This window comes from Eptatretus burgeri, chromosome 12 (genome assembly GCF_056783735.1).
Source record: "Eptatretus burgeri isolate ZD-2024b chromosome 12, Ebu_testis_v1, whole genome shotgun sequence".
NCBI classification, from domain to species: domain Eukaryota; kingdom Metazoa; phylum Chordata; class Myxini; order Myxiniformes; family Myxinidae; genus Eptatretus; species Eptatretus burgeri.
Genome location: NC_140972.1, coordinates 40,094,612 through 40,112,975, shown reverse-complemented (window position 1 = coordinate 40,112,975; position 18,364 = coordinate 40,094,612). Strand labels below are relative to the sequence as shown.

The window sequence follows — 18,364 nt, the reverse complement described above, 5'->3', positions numbered from 1 at the left end:
CTACCTCTAGGTGATTGAAGATTGGAAGTTCATGGCTCAAGTTTTGGATCGTATCTTTCTTTGGACGTTTCTCTTGGTGTCAGTTATTGGGTCCATAATGATCTTCTATCCTTCAGTTTCCCTTTGGACCACTGCAAAATGATGAAAAATATAGCCTCACAATTTTATCAAAAGTGTGTCATACAACTATGGTGTTGAAACTTATGAAGTCTCTGAGAAAATTGGAATGAAAATTTAACATTTTGTGTTACAGAAAATAATTGTTTGGTGATGATCACTTTTTTTTAAAATGTCTTTACCAATGTCATTTTAAAATTTTGTTGCAATATTTTTAATGCCAAAGTGATCAAGTTTCTTTGTAAATATGGGGTACAATGGTGAGCCTTTTTTTTTTTCCTTTTTTTTTTAAAAGGATGCCTCTTATACTTCTTGGAGATCTTTGGTTGTACATCTTTGGTTTGTTCTTTAGTCAAACAAGTAATCTCATTCTCGCCGTTCATTTATATCGACATCTCACCGTTCATTTATATCCACATCTCGCCGTTCATTTATATCCACATCTCGCCGTTCATTTATATCCACATCTCGCCGTTCATTTATATCCACATCTCGCCGTTCATTTATATCAACATCTCACCGTTCATTTATATCCACATCTCGCCGTTCATTTATATCCTACGAATACTCAGTGGATGCATCTGAGATAGAATTCACAATGTCGCGCCATGAATCTTTGTCCATCATCAGTGTCTGCAAGTCCGCCATGTCATGCTGGATATCCCTTGCTACGCAGTCGATGTAATTCATTAATTACCACATCTCTCCATTAATATCCACATCTCTCCATACATCAAGACATTGTTATTTTTATGTTCTTGTTTCTTTCAGAGACATGTATTTGTACTCATAGATTTCTAGTTGGTTAATATCCTGTTTCATTTATTGTCCACACTACATTGTAATAGAGCCTTCATGGTGAATTGGAAAGCTGACCTATTACTTAATGAGGGACTTTTGCTTAAATTGAGAAAGAACAGCAACAATTGTTTTTTTAATTTAATGAGTATCTGTCTCTTATTTTAGGGCCCTCAAGGGGCTGGCCACATCTTACAGCCAATTATCCAGGTAGCGCAGCAACTGTTACGTGCCTGGTCTGCCAAACACCTAAGGAAGGTAGTTGTAATATTCGACCCTACTCACAGTCATGGAAATAGCATCGAATTTGGCCAGTGTACAGGCAATAATTCACCTACTCTTCACAAAAGACACCATGGGATCTTTAGTGGCCATTTGCTCATGTTACCAGACAAGACACCCAGTTTAACGTCCCATGAAGGGATGATGTAATATTTGATGCACCGCCATACTTGCGGGATCCACACATGCTCTCATAATCCTGTTAAGGTTGGGTCGAAAAGCAAACCCAGATGAGGGAGCTCAAAGATGAGGATGTTTCCTCTGAGCTATTATGTCAACACATTTAATGTGCCTCTCGATTCTATAGCTACATTAATTAGTTTTGCCCTTTATTCCAGGTGATTAATCATAAATGAGAAAAGAGATTCACTTTACTTCTAATCTGCAGTGATTATAGTAAATGTGGAGGGGCAGCTTCCAACACTCCCGATCTCAAGAAATGCTCAGGAGAGTTTCCCAGAGATATATGAAAACGTTGTACTGGATATTTGATTTTCAGAAGAGGAAGTTATAAGAGGAATGACCGAGGAAGTTGTATACCCAAATGCAGATTTCCATTTTAAGCACTGTTTGTAATTGTCTTGCATGCACATTAGACTATCTTAGTTATAACATGAAAAACAATTTTATCTCTACTTTTTATTATTTCAGACAATGCATTAATTACTATCGTGTTTTCATCTTTTTTTGCTTGCTTGTTTAGTGAATGCTTTTCCGAGAAGGAGACTTTAAAAAAAAAGATGATTTTCATGAAGCATAACCCAAAATTTAGAATCCTGCCTTAAGTATCAAGCATGGATACTGCAGTATGAAACATTATAGTAATTTTAAATTTCTCAACTGATGGGAATGCTTCACATGATGTACCAATAAAATGTGGGTAATGCAATATCAGCAGGTTATGTGAAATGCATTTGAATACATGTTACACTTTATCACGTATGTCCACTCTTTCGATGTAAACAAGCCTTACATTCACACAACTCAGTCTTCCATTAATTTCTGGATATATGACTCAAGAGTCATTCAATTAATGTAGGAATTCTATTTGATTTTGAGACAGATTTGCTTGTTCACTCATTTTTTGTTGTTGTTGTTCTGTATACATAGTCAAGGCTCATGGAAGAGTGAGTATTAATACAGATCAGAACATATCATGACAAAAGGAATGGTTGAGAAAGGGGGTGAAATACCAACAGCAGAGTTGAAGGCCAAGATAGGGGCAGACTTGGACAAACAACAGGTGTGGGGAGGGATAAGGGGCAGGAGAGGATGCATGGGGTGGACAAGATGGATACAGAAGGAAATGCTCAGGAAGAAAAACTGTAAATTTGGAAGGAGGAAGGATTAGGGTGGGGGCTGATGAAGGAAGAAAAGATCATGGTTTTGGATTGGGGATGATCTGAGATAGTGGTGGACAGCTGTCTTGAAGACCTGGAGTGAAGGATGCGATTCAAGAGGATATGGAAGTTGGTTCCACAGGTGGGGGGAAAAAGAGAAACAAATGAGTAGAGGTGAGCAGTGACTTTGGATCTAGGTAGTTTCACCAGAAGAGGGTTGATGGTGGACTGTCTGTGCCCTGCAGAAACCTTCGAGGAGTGACAAAGCATGGAAAGAGCAGAGGGTGCAAGACCAGAAAGGAATTTGTAAAAGACAGAGAGCAAGAGAAAATAAATTCTACCACTTGTACAGCATTCATAATCTCCAATGGTTCATCACAGCGATGAATGAGCTCTCCAAACAAATTCAAGGTCATAGATGCATGCAAGCTGGGTTTGATGGAAATGATGCATTTTGTAAAGACCAAACATTTATTTATCAACTTTCATTTTTCCTGTGTGTAACATGAGTGTAACAGTTTTTCAAAAGATGTTTTATGTCGCAGGATATCTTTTAGCTGTCTCTCACCTGAATCTTTTCAGCCTTATCTGCTGTGTTTTTGCCTCTGACATTGTAGCTACACACAGGGAGAAAGTATGATATGGCAAAGCAACATCAGTCTGCTTCCTTGAGGTCTGTGTGACATTTTTAATGTGAAGAAACTCTTTGTGATAAAGTAGCTATAATCGCACGAGGCCTGGATAGATCAACTACAATATTGTAATGTTCAACTTGCCGATGCCTACTGAGCTCGAACTTGGTGTCGCCAGAGTTAACACTCTAAACATGACCTGAGTGTGGAGGCTGGAATTTAAACTGGAGTGCACCAAATGATTACAATTCTCAATTTGTGGCACACTCTGACATCGTAACTCAAATACGGCAGCTGGTAATTTTTATTCGTGCCTGGAGAAGCTATCGATCCCATAAGCACTGGAATAAAAAAGCTGAATGTAAATTTTAATAGAATGGGTGAATGAAACCAGGACAGAAAGCATGTTTAAAAAATGTGAAGAAGAATAAACTATCCTGATCGTAAATTAAATCACACTTGGCAACGACAAAGATTTTGGTTTCACCTTCCTATATACTCTATCTTTATCGACAAGGACTCACTCGAGAGGTGGTCAGACACACAGAACAAGAGGAGGGTTAGATGATGTGTGGGTGGGGGGAAGAGGGGGGGGAAAGGAGAGCTAAAATATAATGGAATGGTTCAGATCTGGCCGAGCCATGCGAGGTGCCTCTGCCTAGATTCGGTAGAGTTTGTAGGCAACTATTTCCTCACACATACATCGTGCTGTGAAGTGGGTCTCCGGCCAGTCTGGATGAACTTGCCCTGGTGTCCCCAGGATCACGAGGCTCAGGTATGGAATCATGATGAGTACTTCTGTGGAGATGCTGAGAGCACTCTATGGTCCTCATCCTGTGAAGGTTCTGAGTCAACTGCTCTGATGTAGATCTCACTCTTGGGATTCCCGGCTCAACCGCTGATTCTCACCCAAAACACGGTTCAAAGCTGTTCCTCGCGTGACCTCATCAGGCATGCTCAGTGGTCGCCTGGCTCGCACACCATTGATTATCCTGATAAAAAGAACATGTGCTTCATTCGGCTTGAGAGCCATTCGTCGCGGGGCCCGTGAGAAGAATGGGGAAAGTCGTATGAATGAAATAAATAAATGAGAAATATGGGCATTTAACAATGATAAATACAAAAGAATGGAAGGAAAAGACAAAGATTCGACTAAACACTATCTTGTCAAAGCTAAATATGAGTTTACAATAAATATACTCGAAACATGCAAATTACGATTTAACTAATTAACCCTCAGAGTCCACTTTATGATGCTGTTCTCGTTAAAATATGATGCTGTGATTATGTAGCAATGGCATTAGAAGATGATAATTATATTACAACGCCATGACGAAACTTCCAAGTGAATACAAGGAACTTCAATGCAAGAGGAAGCCCCGAGGCCCTTCAAGCATGCACAATCATGCCAACATCCTCGTACTCCCCCATTCCCACTACTTTCAGACACTTATCAAACTAAAATTTAAAACTATCCTCTGACTACTGTCATTACTCCTACAGGAAGATAATTCCATGCATTCACCACCCTGTCCTACTGTTGTCCTCAGTCTTCTCTTCTTTACTCTTAAACTGTGCCCCCCCTTGTCCTGTTGGTGTCCATTCATCTCAAAAAACTTATTCTGCACTTATTTTGTTATAACCTTCGTGATGTTAAAACATCTCAATCAGGTCCACTCAAAATTGTCTCCTTTATAATGTAAAAACTCCTTTCTCTTTCTCCCTCTCCTCATACACTACATGGCCAAAAGTAAGTGGACACCTGATCGTCCAACATATTGTTACGAATTTGGGAATTCGATTGCACACAACATACAGGTTCCTTAAGTCAGCTATGTCGATAAGTGCTTGTTCCCGAGATAGCTCACCTTTCATTGTCTAAATGTTGAGAAATCGATTAGATGCGTGGCGGATCGATTTAATAGTTAGGGAACAAACAATGGAAACATCCCTCCCCCTCTTCTGCGAAGAGCAAGAAGAACCCTGCCGTCCCGTGATTCATGGTATCAACAACTCCCTCCCACCCATGGCTGAGCGGGGGATGGAGCATGAGGGCATGAGTCATGAGTCACGCCGGGAGCGGGGGGGGGGCGGCGGAAGAGGATAAGGAAGAGATCTTTTCTTTGTTCGTGTTTGGGCAGAGTTGGAGAAGGGAGTTGAGGGGAGTCGTTCAGCAGACCGTCGGGTCCTGCTTGGCTTGCGTTAGGGTTGAAGCCTGTGGAAGCTTTTTGCTTCGGCTGAGGCCTGGCTTGGGAGAAGGCTTTTTGGATGCTCTTTGCTTTGACAGTTCTGTGAGCTTCAGCTTCTGCTTGGCTCGGGAGAGCTTTTTGCTTCAAGCTGCCCTGTTTGGTAGGAAGTTAAGCCGGTCGCTCGGCTCGAGCTGCAAGTGGTGGCTTCTTCTTGGTTCGTGGAGCTCTTTCTTCTCCATTTTGGTTCCCGGCTTGGTGCGACTCATCGACCTCTTCGTGGAGGTGGTTCCTGGGGAAGCGATGCATCGACATGAAGGTTCGGAGCCTCATCTCACCAGCACGTGTTGAGAAGCGCGGGAGGTGGTTCCTCGGGGAAGCGACACATCGACGGGAAGGTTCGGCGCCTCGTCTCACCAGCACTTGTTGAGAAGCGCGGGAGGATTCGCGGGAGCTCGGGAAGGATTGCAGCTCGGCGATTGGATCCAGCTCGCTCTCGCTGGAGTCCGGGTCCGAACAACTTGAACACCACACGAGGTGGAGAGGTTCGAGATAGGCTCTGGGTTTTAGCTCACCTGTCCTCCGAGGTGGAGCTCGTTATTGAAGGCCTCTGCCACCATTTCTTGGGTGTGTCTGTGTGCGTACGTGTGTCCGTGGGCCCGTCTAATAAGTAGGAACTGCTGTTAAGTGCAAGTGACTGTACATAATAAGTAGACGGTTGTAGTTCTTTTGTCGTGCTTTTGTTGCTTGTATAATTGCATACGTGTTTTGCCTTGTTTAATTGCATACGTGCTTTATTATAATAAATGTCCTTGTGTGAATGTAAACCTGTTCGTTGCATCCATTCCCTCATTGAACTGCCCCATCTTGCACTCGGAATATAGTTGGTTTTTAAATAGCCGGTAAAGTGATCGGGTCCAACGGGACTGCGCGATAATACCCCGCTCGGTTATCCCAAAAGGAAGCGAGCTGCTTAAGCGGCCCGTTTCCAAGCGGTCCCATTGAGGTACAATCTCTCGGTAACCTACCTGAGCGAATAATTAGGTAAATCGAAGATTTGGCGATCGGACCCTGTAACGCGGGTAGAGTGCGGACAAGGTTGTGGTGGGATAAAAAAAAACCCACCCGTGACTGGTTTCTGGCATTGTTCCAGAAAGTCACGAATGGATTGTCCGTCCGGTGGGCGAAGTGACCGCTATTGGTTAGACGCGGTCGTTCACACGCCGACGGGTGGGAAATCTACAACACTTATCCCACTCCTGACACCAGTGTTGTAGATTTCCCGCCCATCGGCGTGCAACAGGACAAAAGAAACAGTAAAAAGGGCAGGGAGGCAAACCAGCAGTGGAGATGAACGACACAATAGAGGGAGAATTGGACTAACAATGGGGAAGGGATGAATGTGGTAGACAGGATGGATACAGAAGGAAACTTCTCCCCCCCCCAATTCCCTCCCCTCCTCTCTCTCCCTACCCTCTCTCCCTTTCTCGATCTCTCCCCCCACTCCCCTGTCTTTCTCTTCCTCTCCCTCCCCTCCTTCTCCCCCCTCTCCCCTCCTTCCCCCACTCTCTCTTTCTCCCCCACTCCCTGGTCTCTGCCACCAATCCCCTTCTCTCTCCCCCACTCAGACTGGGTGGTTTGACATTGACTTACATAGAGTATAATTCAGGCAGAAATTTGTAACTTGTCCACGGTGCCAGCGATTACTCGCCCACTCTTCATGAAGGACACCGTGCATGGGGATCTTTAACGTCCATTAACTATGATGTCGGAAGATTTTCCTCTTAGTCATAGGTTGACAACCATTATACAGCAAGCGAGCGGATGCAGTGGACATCACACACATACACACACTCAGATACTCACGCATACAAATGGATACTTCCCTTACCAATAGATTCAAAATTTTAGTGTAATTTCTCTTGTGGCTCGGGAAACAAAAAATTAATACATTTCTAACAGCCCTCACAGCTCCCACAGCTCCCCCTCCTCCTCCCAAACATGATTAGTAGTAAATATTATAATTTTAAACTTACTCTCCACATTGAAAAGATCCAGATGACCCTCACATCGTTGTTAAGAAGCCCGAAGGTTTGGTTAGAACGCGCCATCGACAAACCTTCGGCCTTTCACGGGCTCATATTGTCGGGAGTTTTGGCAAGACGGATTGCAAGATATCAGCTTTCTGGACGAGTGTATCAGAAAGTTCTCCAAGTGTTTTGCTGTGCAGAGGCACACCCCTTTCTCGCAGGTATGTTTACAAATATTTTCGGCTTCTTTAAAAGTTTTTCTCGACGTTTCATTCAGGTCAGGTCAGGTATGGGAGCATGTGCCAGAACAGCACGTCGCTGCGTCCACTTTCCGCCGGTACTCCAGGGGCCTCCGTCTGGCCATCCCCCAGGCAGATGCCAGGCCCATCCCCATCTCCTTGAGATGATGGTCAACCTGTTGCAACCATGAGGCACGTGGTCGACCCACTGGCCTCCTCCACTCATGAGACTCCCTCGCTGAGAGAATCTGGTGAGCAGGATCAGAGTCAGGAAAACGAGCCACATGTCCATACAGCCGCAACTGACGCTCACGGACTATGCAGGTAATAAATCTCATCCGAGTCTCTCTCAGCAACCGCTCGTTGGACACAAAATCCGACCAGCGATAGCCAAGGATTCTCCGAAGAGACCTGGTACCAAAGGAATTAAGTCTCCGTCTCAGATCCTTGGTCAGAGTCCAAGTCTCGCACCCATAGAGCAAGACTGGAAGTACCAAGGACCTGAAGACTCGGACTTTCGTCCTCCCGCACAGGTACCGGCAGCGCCACACCCCATGATCCAGTGAATCCATGACTCCCCAGGCCCGACTCAGACGTCTATTGACCTCTGACTCGCAGCCAGCAGAGACATGAATATCACTGCCAAGGTAAGTGAATCTCTCCACGACCTCAACATCCTCAGCACAAACAGACACAGACAGGACAGCAGCATCCAAGATGTCACCGAAAGCCTGGTTCTTAGTTTTGACCCAAGAAACCCGTAATCCCAACGGCTCCGACTCCTCATTCAGCACCTCGAGGGCCCCCAAGAGGATGTCTAAAGTCTCCGCAAAGATGACTGCATCATCTGCAAAGTCAAGGTAACGTTTCATTCTACGATTCTTATTTCCCAAGCATGAAATTTGGCCAGGCCACCCCAAATGACTTTGTTACTCGGGGTTTATGTACGTAAGCCCCGAGCAATTGGGGCAGAAGATCGCATCATTTCAAAAGTGCCGTATTAGATGTCTGAATCAATCATGTATGTTTTTATATGTTAATGATAACACGTCATACTAAAAGTCGTCAATTTTCTGCACGTAGGGCTGATGTAATCGAAAACGGTTTGGCCAATCATCAATTTTTTTTCATACATGCTCTTGGCACCCAGGTTCAGGTCAGGAGCACAACGTAAATCACCCTCCCCGCCCTCCATGATGAGGAGACGACTTGAAATTTTAGCATGTATGCATGACGGTGCAAGTGCTTTAGGCCTAAGTCACATTTGACACGGCGGCCGTAGGGTTAACAAAATCTACGGCCACTAGCAATTATAGGGCGGCCGCAGTATTTCCACGGTCTCACAATGTAGCAGTCACATGTGTTTTTTATTTTTCGGGGAGCCGCATGGCGTATTTACAAATTGTGGAGACTGAAAACGTGGGCGTGCCGTACGGTCTTTGATTTGATGTCGCACGGTGACCTTAGGGCATCCCTGTGGCGGCCATAGAATTTTCAAGGCAAATGCAAGGTAGTCTCAAGGTACCCGCAAGGTGACCGCAGGGGGGCCCTAAGGTAAACGCTCGGACAGACAGATGGTAACGAGTGGGTTATTTTTTTTTTTTACCAGTTCTTTTGTTTCGGCTTGTCGAATTGCTATGGCGAACGTAGAAATGAAAAAAAAGTTATAACTCCGTGGTATAATTCCACGGCGACCCCTACGGCCTGTAAAAGATAGCCATACGGCGTAGGGCCACCCTGAGGCCACCTCAGAAACTCTGCGGGGGGGGGGGGGTACGGCTGCCGTATCTGAGCCGTAAAGCAAATGTGACTTAAGCCTTAACCACTGACCCCCTGTCGGAGTTGAAACCCTATTTCACTGGCAAAGGGAGCAGGTATTACAAGTGTCAAAAACCTGCACATCCATAAAATCAACCATGTGTTTAATTGTGGTTTTGTTTGTTTATACTTTATATCCCAACACCTGTGTATATACTTTTATGGGAGATGGGATTATATAGATACACAGAGGCAATCTCACAAATATGCTGAAATAAATTCCAGATTCTTCATCATTATCATCGACATCATCTTCCTCAATGCACCATACTCTTTACAGTGTGTCCGTGCTGCAGAAGACATCTCTTGGCAGGATAGCAGTAGATAGTTTGCCATTGCCTTCCTGGACGTCAGTCAGGGCAGCATTTTGTAATTTCTTCAAGATGCCAGGGATAACTGGCTTTCTTTTCATGAAAGACAGCATGAAATATTGAGCGCAGGCATACGACCCCACTCGCAGACAGCTTTGTGAAAGCAAAATACAAATTGAAAGAAATAGCAGCATTTTCGAAACAAAACTATTACCTGTCAAAATATGTGCACATCGTAGCCCACAGTTTTTATAGATTATAACAATTCAGTTTTATAAATTAGATTCTGTTCTTCCATATGGCAGCTTGGCTGCCAGATAGCTATCATTTCTTGGAAGTGTGGCTGTGCTGCTGATGCTGTGCCCCTCTACCAGTTCACTGGTACTCATTTAACTGACCTCAGAAGGATAACAGGCTGAGTCAACTCCACCTGGTGTTAATTCAGCAGCCAACAGGGCTCTAACTCAGGATCCTATGATCTGAAGCCAGCTGCCCTTGCTGTTTTGCCAATACCAGGCTTATAAATTCGATTATAAAGTATTCCTTCATATTTATCGGACCAATATCAACTAGAATGGCACTCGGTAGCATGGATACTTCAATCAGGGTGAACAATCTCTGTGTTGTATCCCAATGATAGTCCAGATCTGCATCTGCACCTTCACCAAAATCTAATTGGCTTGTTCTTCTCACCTACCCAAATCATCCACCAAGTTTTGTCATAATCCATCCATAATGTTTTGAAATATCAGGCTCTATATCGTTTTTAGCCCTATCTCTCAATGGTGAAGAATCACTTTTAAGATTAAATAAATTCTCATATGCAGATCCGGATCTTCAGCAAAATCTAATCAATTCGTCCCTGACAGACACCCTACCTGTCCTCTAAGTTTCATTCAAATTCGTCCATAACTTTTTGAGATATCGTGCTACATACTGTCTTTGGCCCTATCACTGAAAAAACTTCTCGGATCCGGATCCAGATTTTCATCTTCACCAAAATCAGAGGAATTCGTCCTTGTCACACACCGAACATGTCCACCAAATTTAGTCTGAATACGTCCAGAACTTTTTGAGATATCCTTCTCAGACAGACAGACAGGGGTGAAAACATAACCTCGTCCAGCTTTGGTGACGGAGGTAAGAAGAAGCGTCCTAACTGTAACATTCATGCACCTGAACAATGAGGTCTCCTAAGATTACTCTAAGTCGTGTACTTATTTATTTTCCCATGACAACATCAACAGCCTTAATATAAGCTGATCTGCTGAACGCTTTTTCAGACTGCCTGGCTTCGGTGTTGACTTCACAGAAAAAAAGGGGGGGTCTCAAATTAGCTTTCCTGGCTGTTTCAAAAATGAGAGATTATTTTACAACACTGGGAAAATGCGAAGGATTTTGGCAATTTTTGGTAACGATTGCTCCCTCCTTGATTGAAAATGGCTCAAGATAGCGTTCCGAATGTCAAATGTTCTGTATATCCTATCAACTATTCCATACACCACTCGCCTTCGAATGTCACATGTTCGTCCACAAAACCGTTATTTTGTCACTCTGTGGAAGTATAAGCTTTCCGCCCATCCCTCCCCACTCATTCCTTCATTTATTGTAGCTGTGGAATTGCTTCTGTGTATCCATACTATCTATATAATTACAATCTCTCTCTCTCTCTCTCTCTCTCTCTCTCTCTCTCTCTCTCTCTCTCTCTCTCTCTCTCTCTCTCTCTCTCTCTCTCTCTCTCTCTCTCTCTGTCTCTGTCTCTGTCTCTGTCTCTGTCTCTGTCTCTGTCTCTGTCTCTGTCTCTGTCTCTGTCTCTGTCTCTGTCTCTGTCTCTGTCTCTGTCTCTCTCTCTCTCGGTCTCTGTCTCTCTGTCTCTCTGTCTCTCTGTCTCTCTCTCTCGGTCTCTGTCTCTCTGTCTCTCTGTCTCTCTGTCTCTCTGTCTCTCTGTCTCTCTCTCTGTCTCTCTCTCTCTGTGTCTCTCTCTCTCTCTCTGTGTCTCTCTGTGTCTCTCTGTGTCTCTCTCTCTCTCTCTCTCTCATCAATGCATCTTCTCCTTCCATCCTCTGTCATTTACCAATCCAACAAGCCTAGATTTTATGCACAGAAACAGAACCAACGAAAGGTTGGAGTACAGCTTGAATGATTTTCAATGGATTGATGCCATTCCCCCCCCCCCCTAAAAAGAGATGCACATCGTTTATGGTAAATAAATAAATTATCTTCAACGACATCATCTGAATGATCGTTTTGGTCATTCCTCGTCAGACATTCGGTACTCTGTCCTGTGTCGCTCTCATTCTTCCTTCTGCATGTATTTCAACACCCTTCAGATGGTGCAAGATTCTAAAGATTTAAAAAAATCTCCTTATTAGCACATTGCTGGTGTAGTTGTGTGAGATAAGAGTGGGTTACTTTTTGAGGTTGCCTCATTTTACACTCGACTGATGCATTGAGGGTATGTATGTATGTGTGTGTGTGTGTGTGTGTGTGTGTGTGTGTGTGTGTGTGCATGCGTGGGGGTTGTGACAGCTTTGCCAGTATTTCTGGAATCTGACGCACTTACACCAGACTCCTCGGGGACTCGCAATCTGTTCTTTGAGAAAGATCACCTCATCTTTTGCAAAGTGAGAAAACAAAGTACTGTGTGATGGTGTGCAAAAATGCGGAGAGAATGTTGATGGCTCTGAGTGGGAAGCACACACAAGTCATGACTGCAGAATGTTTGTCAATTTTGGATATTTTGAGAATTTTTTTTTTTTTTTTACTTGTGGGTTACCATATGCAGGTGTAGGCAGGCCTCTATGGTTGATCGAATTGTTCAAAAACACTCATCTTTGAGCTGTCTAGTGTGGGTTTGATTCTCTACGTAACTATGAATTGTCAGCCCAGTGCTTCACCGGCAGGGCATTTAGGTAGATGCTAGTTCCAGCACAAAAGTAATGCTTTGACTCGGTGGCACAAGAAAATAAAAATAAAATAATAAAATAATTCTTTCCAGTTGTTTGCAATGGAGGGAGGTGATGACGTTTCGGCCTTTACACTCCTTCCTTCTCCTTCTCCTTCTTCTTCTCCTTCGCCTGCTTCTTCTTCTTCTCCTCCTCCTCCTCCTCCTCCTCCTCCTCCTCGTCATCCTTACTCTCATCCCTTTAGAAGTGGTGAAGTCCAATTGTACCAATCTTCTGTCCTGCCTTGACCATGATACTTGTCCACTTCCCTTTGTCTCATCGTATTTTGAGGATTTTCGAAGGTACGGCTTTGTATACATGTTCAGCTTGCTGGGACAAAGGAATCTTTCTTTATTTCCAGGTTAATTTCCAACTCTGTGGATTGTGAATCGAGGGAGAATATGCATTGCCAAAAACATGTTCTGATTGTTTGTTACAACCTGAGGTCCGACTGTTTTTCTAAACTTGCAATGCTTAAAATCAGCACTGGAACACATGGCATTGTGCACCATCTGTAAACGATAAATGTTTATGACTTTCTACTACTCACTGTACATTGTCTGTAAATGACACAAATCCACAGACACTTCTCTAATAACACCACCATAAAACAGCGAAACAAAAGCTCCCTTGGGGAGTTATTGTGCCTGTGCAAGATCATGTGATATGCCATTGTCTTTGGTCATCTGACCCTCTGTGAGCAGAAGTGAAACTCCACAGGCCGACATATCTTTGTGGTTATTGTCGTTTTTTTTTTTGTTATTTTTTGGATACATAGTCGAGGCTCATAGAAGGGCTAAACTAGCAACCTCAGATGCCTCACATCCTCACATCACAAAATACTGAATGGATCATGATGCAACAGGACAAAAGGAACAGGGGAGAGAGAGAGATAGATAGATTGGGAGGGCACCAAGAGCACAGTTAAAGGCCAAGACAGGGAGGTGGATAAACAATGGGTGTAGGGAGCAATGGTGGACAGGAGAGAATGCATGGGGTGGACATGGACAAGATGGATACAGCTCGGAAATTCTCAGAGGGGAAAGCTGGAAATTTGGAAGGAGGGGGGATTGAGTGGGCATCAACAAGGACAGAAAAGATCATGGTTTTGGATTGGGGATGATCTGAGATGCTGGTGAACAGCTGCCCTAAAAACCTGAAGGGAAGAATGACATTGAAGAGAATGTGGAAGTTGGTTCCACAGGCAGGAAAAAAGAGGACCAAATGAGTGGAGGTGAGCAGTGATCCTGGATTTAGGTAGATTCACCAGAAGGGCGTTAATGGTGGACCATGTGTGCCCTGCAGAAATCTAGAGGGAACAAATCACAGGAAAAGCAAAGGGTGAAATGCCAGAAAGGAGGTGGTAGAAGACAGAGAGACCACCGACCTGTTTGTGATGGTGAAATGATAAGCAAATATAAGTGATCTATAATAATGTGTGTGTGTGTGTGTGTGTGTGTGTGTGTGTGTGTGTGTGTGTGTGTGTGTGTGTGTGTGTGTGTGTGTGTGTGTGTGTGTGTGTGTGTGTGTGTGTGTGTGTGTGTGTGTGTGTGTGTGTGTGTGTGTGTGTGTGTGTGTGAGAGAGAGAGATATCCATAACTCCAACACCATGAAACCTAAAGTAGCCCAAATTTGCATGCATACTAAAAGAACTCCAAGGGAGTGCATGAGTGAAAATTGTGTGTTTGTACAAATTTAAACACTCCTTTTGAAGATAATTAATGGCCTTATTTAATTGTTTTTTATCAAGGCACCATCATCGTTCACCTCACTCTCCCTCGCTGGGGTCTTAATTTGCCATTTTGTTCAGCCTACTCAACAATATTCAGACTGAACAGGCCACAATGTTTTTTTTAATCATAAAATGCTCAACTTTTTCCTTTCACTTCCACTACTCATATCATCAAATGCCAGATCACCATTAGCTAGGAATCACTTTCGAAGGTATGTGCAGACAGATGGATGGTCTTGTGCCAAAAATGCGTATGAATTGCATTTTTGTAAGTGCTATAGTTTTCAAATTAGGAGCTTGGAGTGATTTCATGCATTATATGATGTGATTTTCCACGATCTACTCTCACGGACTAATTTAAGTGTATAATTGAAACATAATTGCTGTATTGAGGGTCAGATCATGTGGATTCAATAACTTTCGAAATCTGGCGTGAAATCTGAAAATGTTAGAATTTTGCGTTGTTTTGTTTTTTGTGGGTATGTCCCATTACCAATCAGGTTGCCATTGCTTGACAAGCCAGCAGTCCTTATGAACTGTTTAGTTGGAGTGCTTACTTGAGTGCTTAAGCCACTTGGCCAGTGCTCTCCAAGCTTCAATCTCTGCAAGCTTTCATGGCGATACCGCAGCTTGGTTCTCCATGGGGACATCTCTGGAGTTAGGAAGGCAAAATAAATTAGATAATTGCAATGAGTAAAAAATGTTTTCAGTTGTTACAATTAAGCAATGAATCACCACATCATGGCAAGATAGCTAAAAAGTACACTCACTCATTCTAAACTGTCTAGCCTGGGGTTGAATCCCGACCCAACTATAAACTGTCACCCTGGTGTTTCACAGGCAGGGTGATTCATCAATATATGTGCTGTCTCTTGGATGGATGTCAAACTGGGCATCACATCTGTCAGAATCCTCTCTCGACTCTCCCCTCTCCCTCTCCCACCATTCTCCCTCTCCCTCTCCCACCATTCTCCCTCTCCCTCTCCCCTCTCCCTCTCCCACCATTCTCCCTTTCTCTTGTGTGCCATCTACTGGTCATTGTTGTGTTGGGTTTGGTTCCATGGCAGCTGCGTAGTTTCTTTGAGATTGCGAGCTGCTCTGCTTGTTGACTCTTCTATCCCTCTTCATGCCATCTTCACTCCTTTCTTCCCCCCTTTGGTTTGCTGCACATTGTTACTCTCTGTTTGGGCCCCTACCTTTCCGTTTCCAACAGACCCGACACTATACCCCTCACCCTCCCCTCTCTTCTCCTTCCCTTCTCTCCAATCTCATCCCCTTCCCTCCTTCCCTCTTTACCTCCAAATCCCCTTTACCCTCCTCTTTCTTGACTGCCTACCCCCATTTTCAAGCGAGATAGGGGGAGAGGGAGATGGAGTCCACAGTTTTCACTTAAAGGTGAGGGTTTTATCGGCACCCTCATGGGTTGCCATGTTTCTCATCGGTTTATTGTGACCTATGCCTTACTGTGTCGCTTTCTCATCACAAGCATATGCCAAGTGGCACTTTCTTTCTTGCAGAAAGCAGTATCTCTTTTTTTCCCCATACATTGCCACAGCCTGGAGAAACCTTAATGTAGAAAATGTCGGCACATTCCCGGTACACGACCTTTGAGGCCCTTACATGGAAACATGGAATGGTCTGTGTTCCTTCTAACGAGGTCAGTTTGGAAGACATCTTTATCTCGATTGGTAACATCGGGCTCAAAAAAAATCTGTGCGGCTTCAGGGATGAACAAATAGGTGCTGATATTCTGAGCTGAAGAGAAGTTCATATGCTTGGTGTTGGCTTAATGGCGAGAGTGGTGGGCTTGGGATCCTATGGTCCTGAGTTCAAATCCTGCTTTTCTGTTAAATTAATACCAGGTGGGGTTGACTCAGCCTGTCATCCTTCTGAGTTCGGCAAAATGAGTACCAGCTTGCAGGTATCCTGCGTCGAAGTGACGACCTGTCCAGGATTGTGCCCAATAGCCCAGGAAACTGCTTAGGCAGCACCAACGCTCTTCATAGAGTATCGTCCCAATGGATGGATGGATGGATGCAAGAGCAGTTAGTACATTAAATCGTCGTGCCTGGGCATCACATCTACCATTGTCTACCGAACATGGACACTTTAGCCTAGCTTCCCCACTTGGCACCCCAGTCATGAAAGTGTTGTTATCCAATGTTACACCATTAATTATGAATGTATCCCTTTGGACTGAGCTACAGAGTGTGCCAGATTGTATTGTTACCTCTGGGCTTTCACAGTGAGCAGACGAAGCACATCATGTCCTTCTGGCAGCAGGTGTACATGGTGCTTCCTACATCCAACGTGGACAACACACTTAACACAATCGGAAGTTACCCGAACAGCATTTCTGACGTGTCTGAGGAATCAGAGGAATCCTATGACATTGAAGAGTTCCGTATAATGAACTAATCTGATGTGTCACAAATTCAATTTTTTTAATTTCTCTACCATACCAACAGAAAAAGACACATCGACATGAAGGATCATTTTTCTGATCTGCACGGCTTTATCAATAAGCCGAGGAACATTATCCACCGGCCCAGAGATTACCACTTCACACAACCTCGGTGCAGTCAGTTTTTAAAAGTAAATTGTTTAAGCAAAAGGAAAATTGCAATAATGATTTTTGGTAGCCAAAACATTAATGGTGGTACAACCCAGCTACGCAAACTTCAGGTGGTAAACCTTGTAACACAAAAAGTTAGATGTAGTGGTTTTGCAAAAAACCCATACGACTCCAACAGCTCATGCGGAATGGAACCGTATGATGAAAAGAACAGGGTTTTTTTAGCGATTCGAATTCCTGTACTGCAGGAGTTGCCTTTTTGCTGAACCACCATTTTCGTCCATCACAACTATCTTTCCAAAATAGAATTCCAGGGCATTTTACTTCCTTGGAATTTCCGTTAACAATATCAATTTTACCCTACTGAATGTTTATGCCCCCTTCAAATAGCACAGACTGACAAGTTTTTCATGCCAGATTGAAATCTTACATGAGGCAAATCAACTTACAAAGGTGCATTATCATGGGGAGTAGTTTTAACTACAACCTGCAACCTGATCTTGACCGTAATGGTTCAAAACCCCCATCCCAGACCAGCTAAATTACTCGCTGAGATAGCAAGGAACTTTGGCCTCCATGATTTTTGGCAGCTACAGAACCTCAGGATAGATCAATTCTCTTAGTGCAAAGCTGCCAACAACTGGGTTTCCTTAGCTAGGCTCGACCAGTTCTACATCAATTCACCATTATAAACCTCTCCCCTGCTACAGGAATTTCTTCTTCTGCCTTCTCAGGTCACCACCTGATTACTATGAGCCTCCATTCACATCTGTTCCCCAAACACAATATGCTTTGGAAACTTAATGTCGCCATTTTGGATATCCTCACATTCAGGGATGCCTTTAAAAATGTTTGGTCTAATTTGTTAGATTCTAAGCACCACTTTACAGACCTGCGACAACGGTGGGCCAACAGAAAGGCCCAAATCCGGATTTTTGCCAACAGTTTTGCTTCCTAATTGCACAGGAGGAATGTAGAGCAAAGGTTACTTTGGAAAAGGAAATTTTACTGATTCAAACTAACATAAGGACTCATTCTTCCCCCCAACAAAAGATGAGACTGCAGGAAAAGAAGACTTTCCTTAAGCCGCTGTCACACCTTGACGATTTAGCCAGCGTATGCCGATTTATGAAAAATTTGTCTAAAACGCTGGCACACGTCTAATACGTTATTGGTACGTTTTGTAAGCGTTAAGACCACGCTGAAAAACACTGCCATACGTCGTAGTACGCTGGCTTTAAACGTTGTACTTTTGGGTTGACCTCAAATTTTTTCATGCTTGAAATTTTACGACGTATGCCGGCGTATGACTCGCATGTTCCGCTACGCTGGCCATAAGTTGTAGGCACGTTATGCGAT

The 18,364-nt window shown here is 43.8% G+C and overlaps 1 protein-coding gene and 1 long non-coding RNA gene across 2 annotated transcripts in view; one reads left to right on the top strand and one right to left on the bottom strand.

Annotated features, from left to right (window-relative positions):
• The window catches only part of LOC147015470 (neuronal acetylcholine receptor subunit alpha-5-like), a 45,016-nt gene extending 42,925 nt beyond the window's left edge, over positions 1–2,091 (top strand). The window contains exon 6 of the mRNA XM_085850264.1: positions 11–2,091. Within this exon, the coding sequence (XP_085706390.1) occupies positions 11–142 (132 nt within the window). The 3' untranslated portion in view covers positions 143–2,091. The remainder of the gene's footprint in view (positions 1–10) is intronic.
• Positions 1–15,085, bottom strand: part of LOC147015469 (uncharacterized) — an 87,262-nt gene extending 72,177 nt beyond the window's left edge. Inside the window, exons 1-2 of the long non-coding RNA XR_015050347.1 lie at positions 14,988–15,085; positions 5–131 (exon numbers count right to left, since the gene is read on the bottom strand). This is a non-coding gene — a long non-coding RNA (uncharacterized LOC147015469). The remainder of the gene's footprint in view (positions 1–4; positions 132–14,987) is intronic.
• Between the last annotated feature and the right edge of the window lie 3,279 nt (positions 15,086–18,364).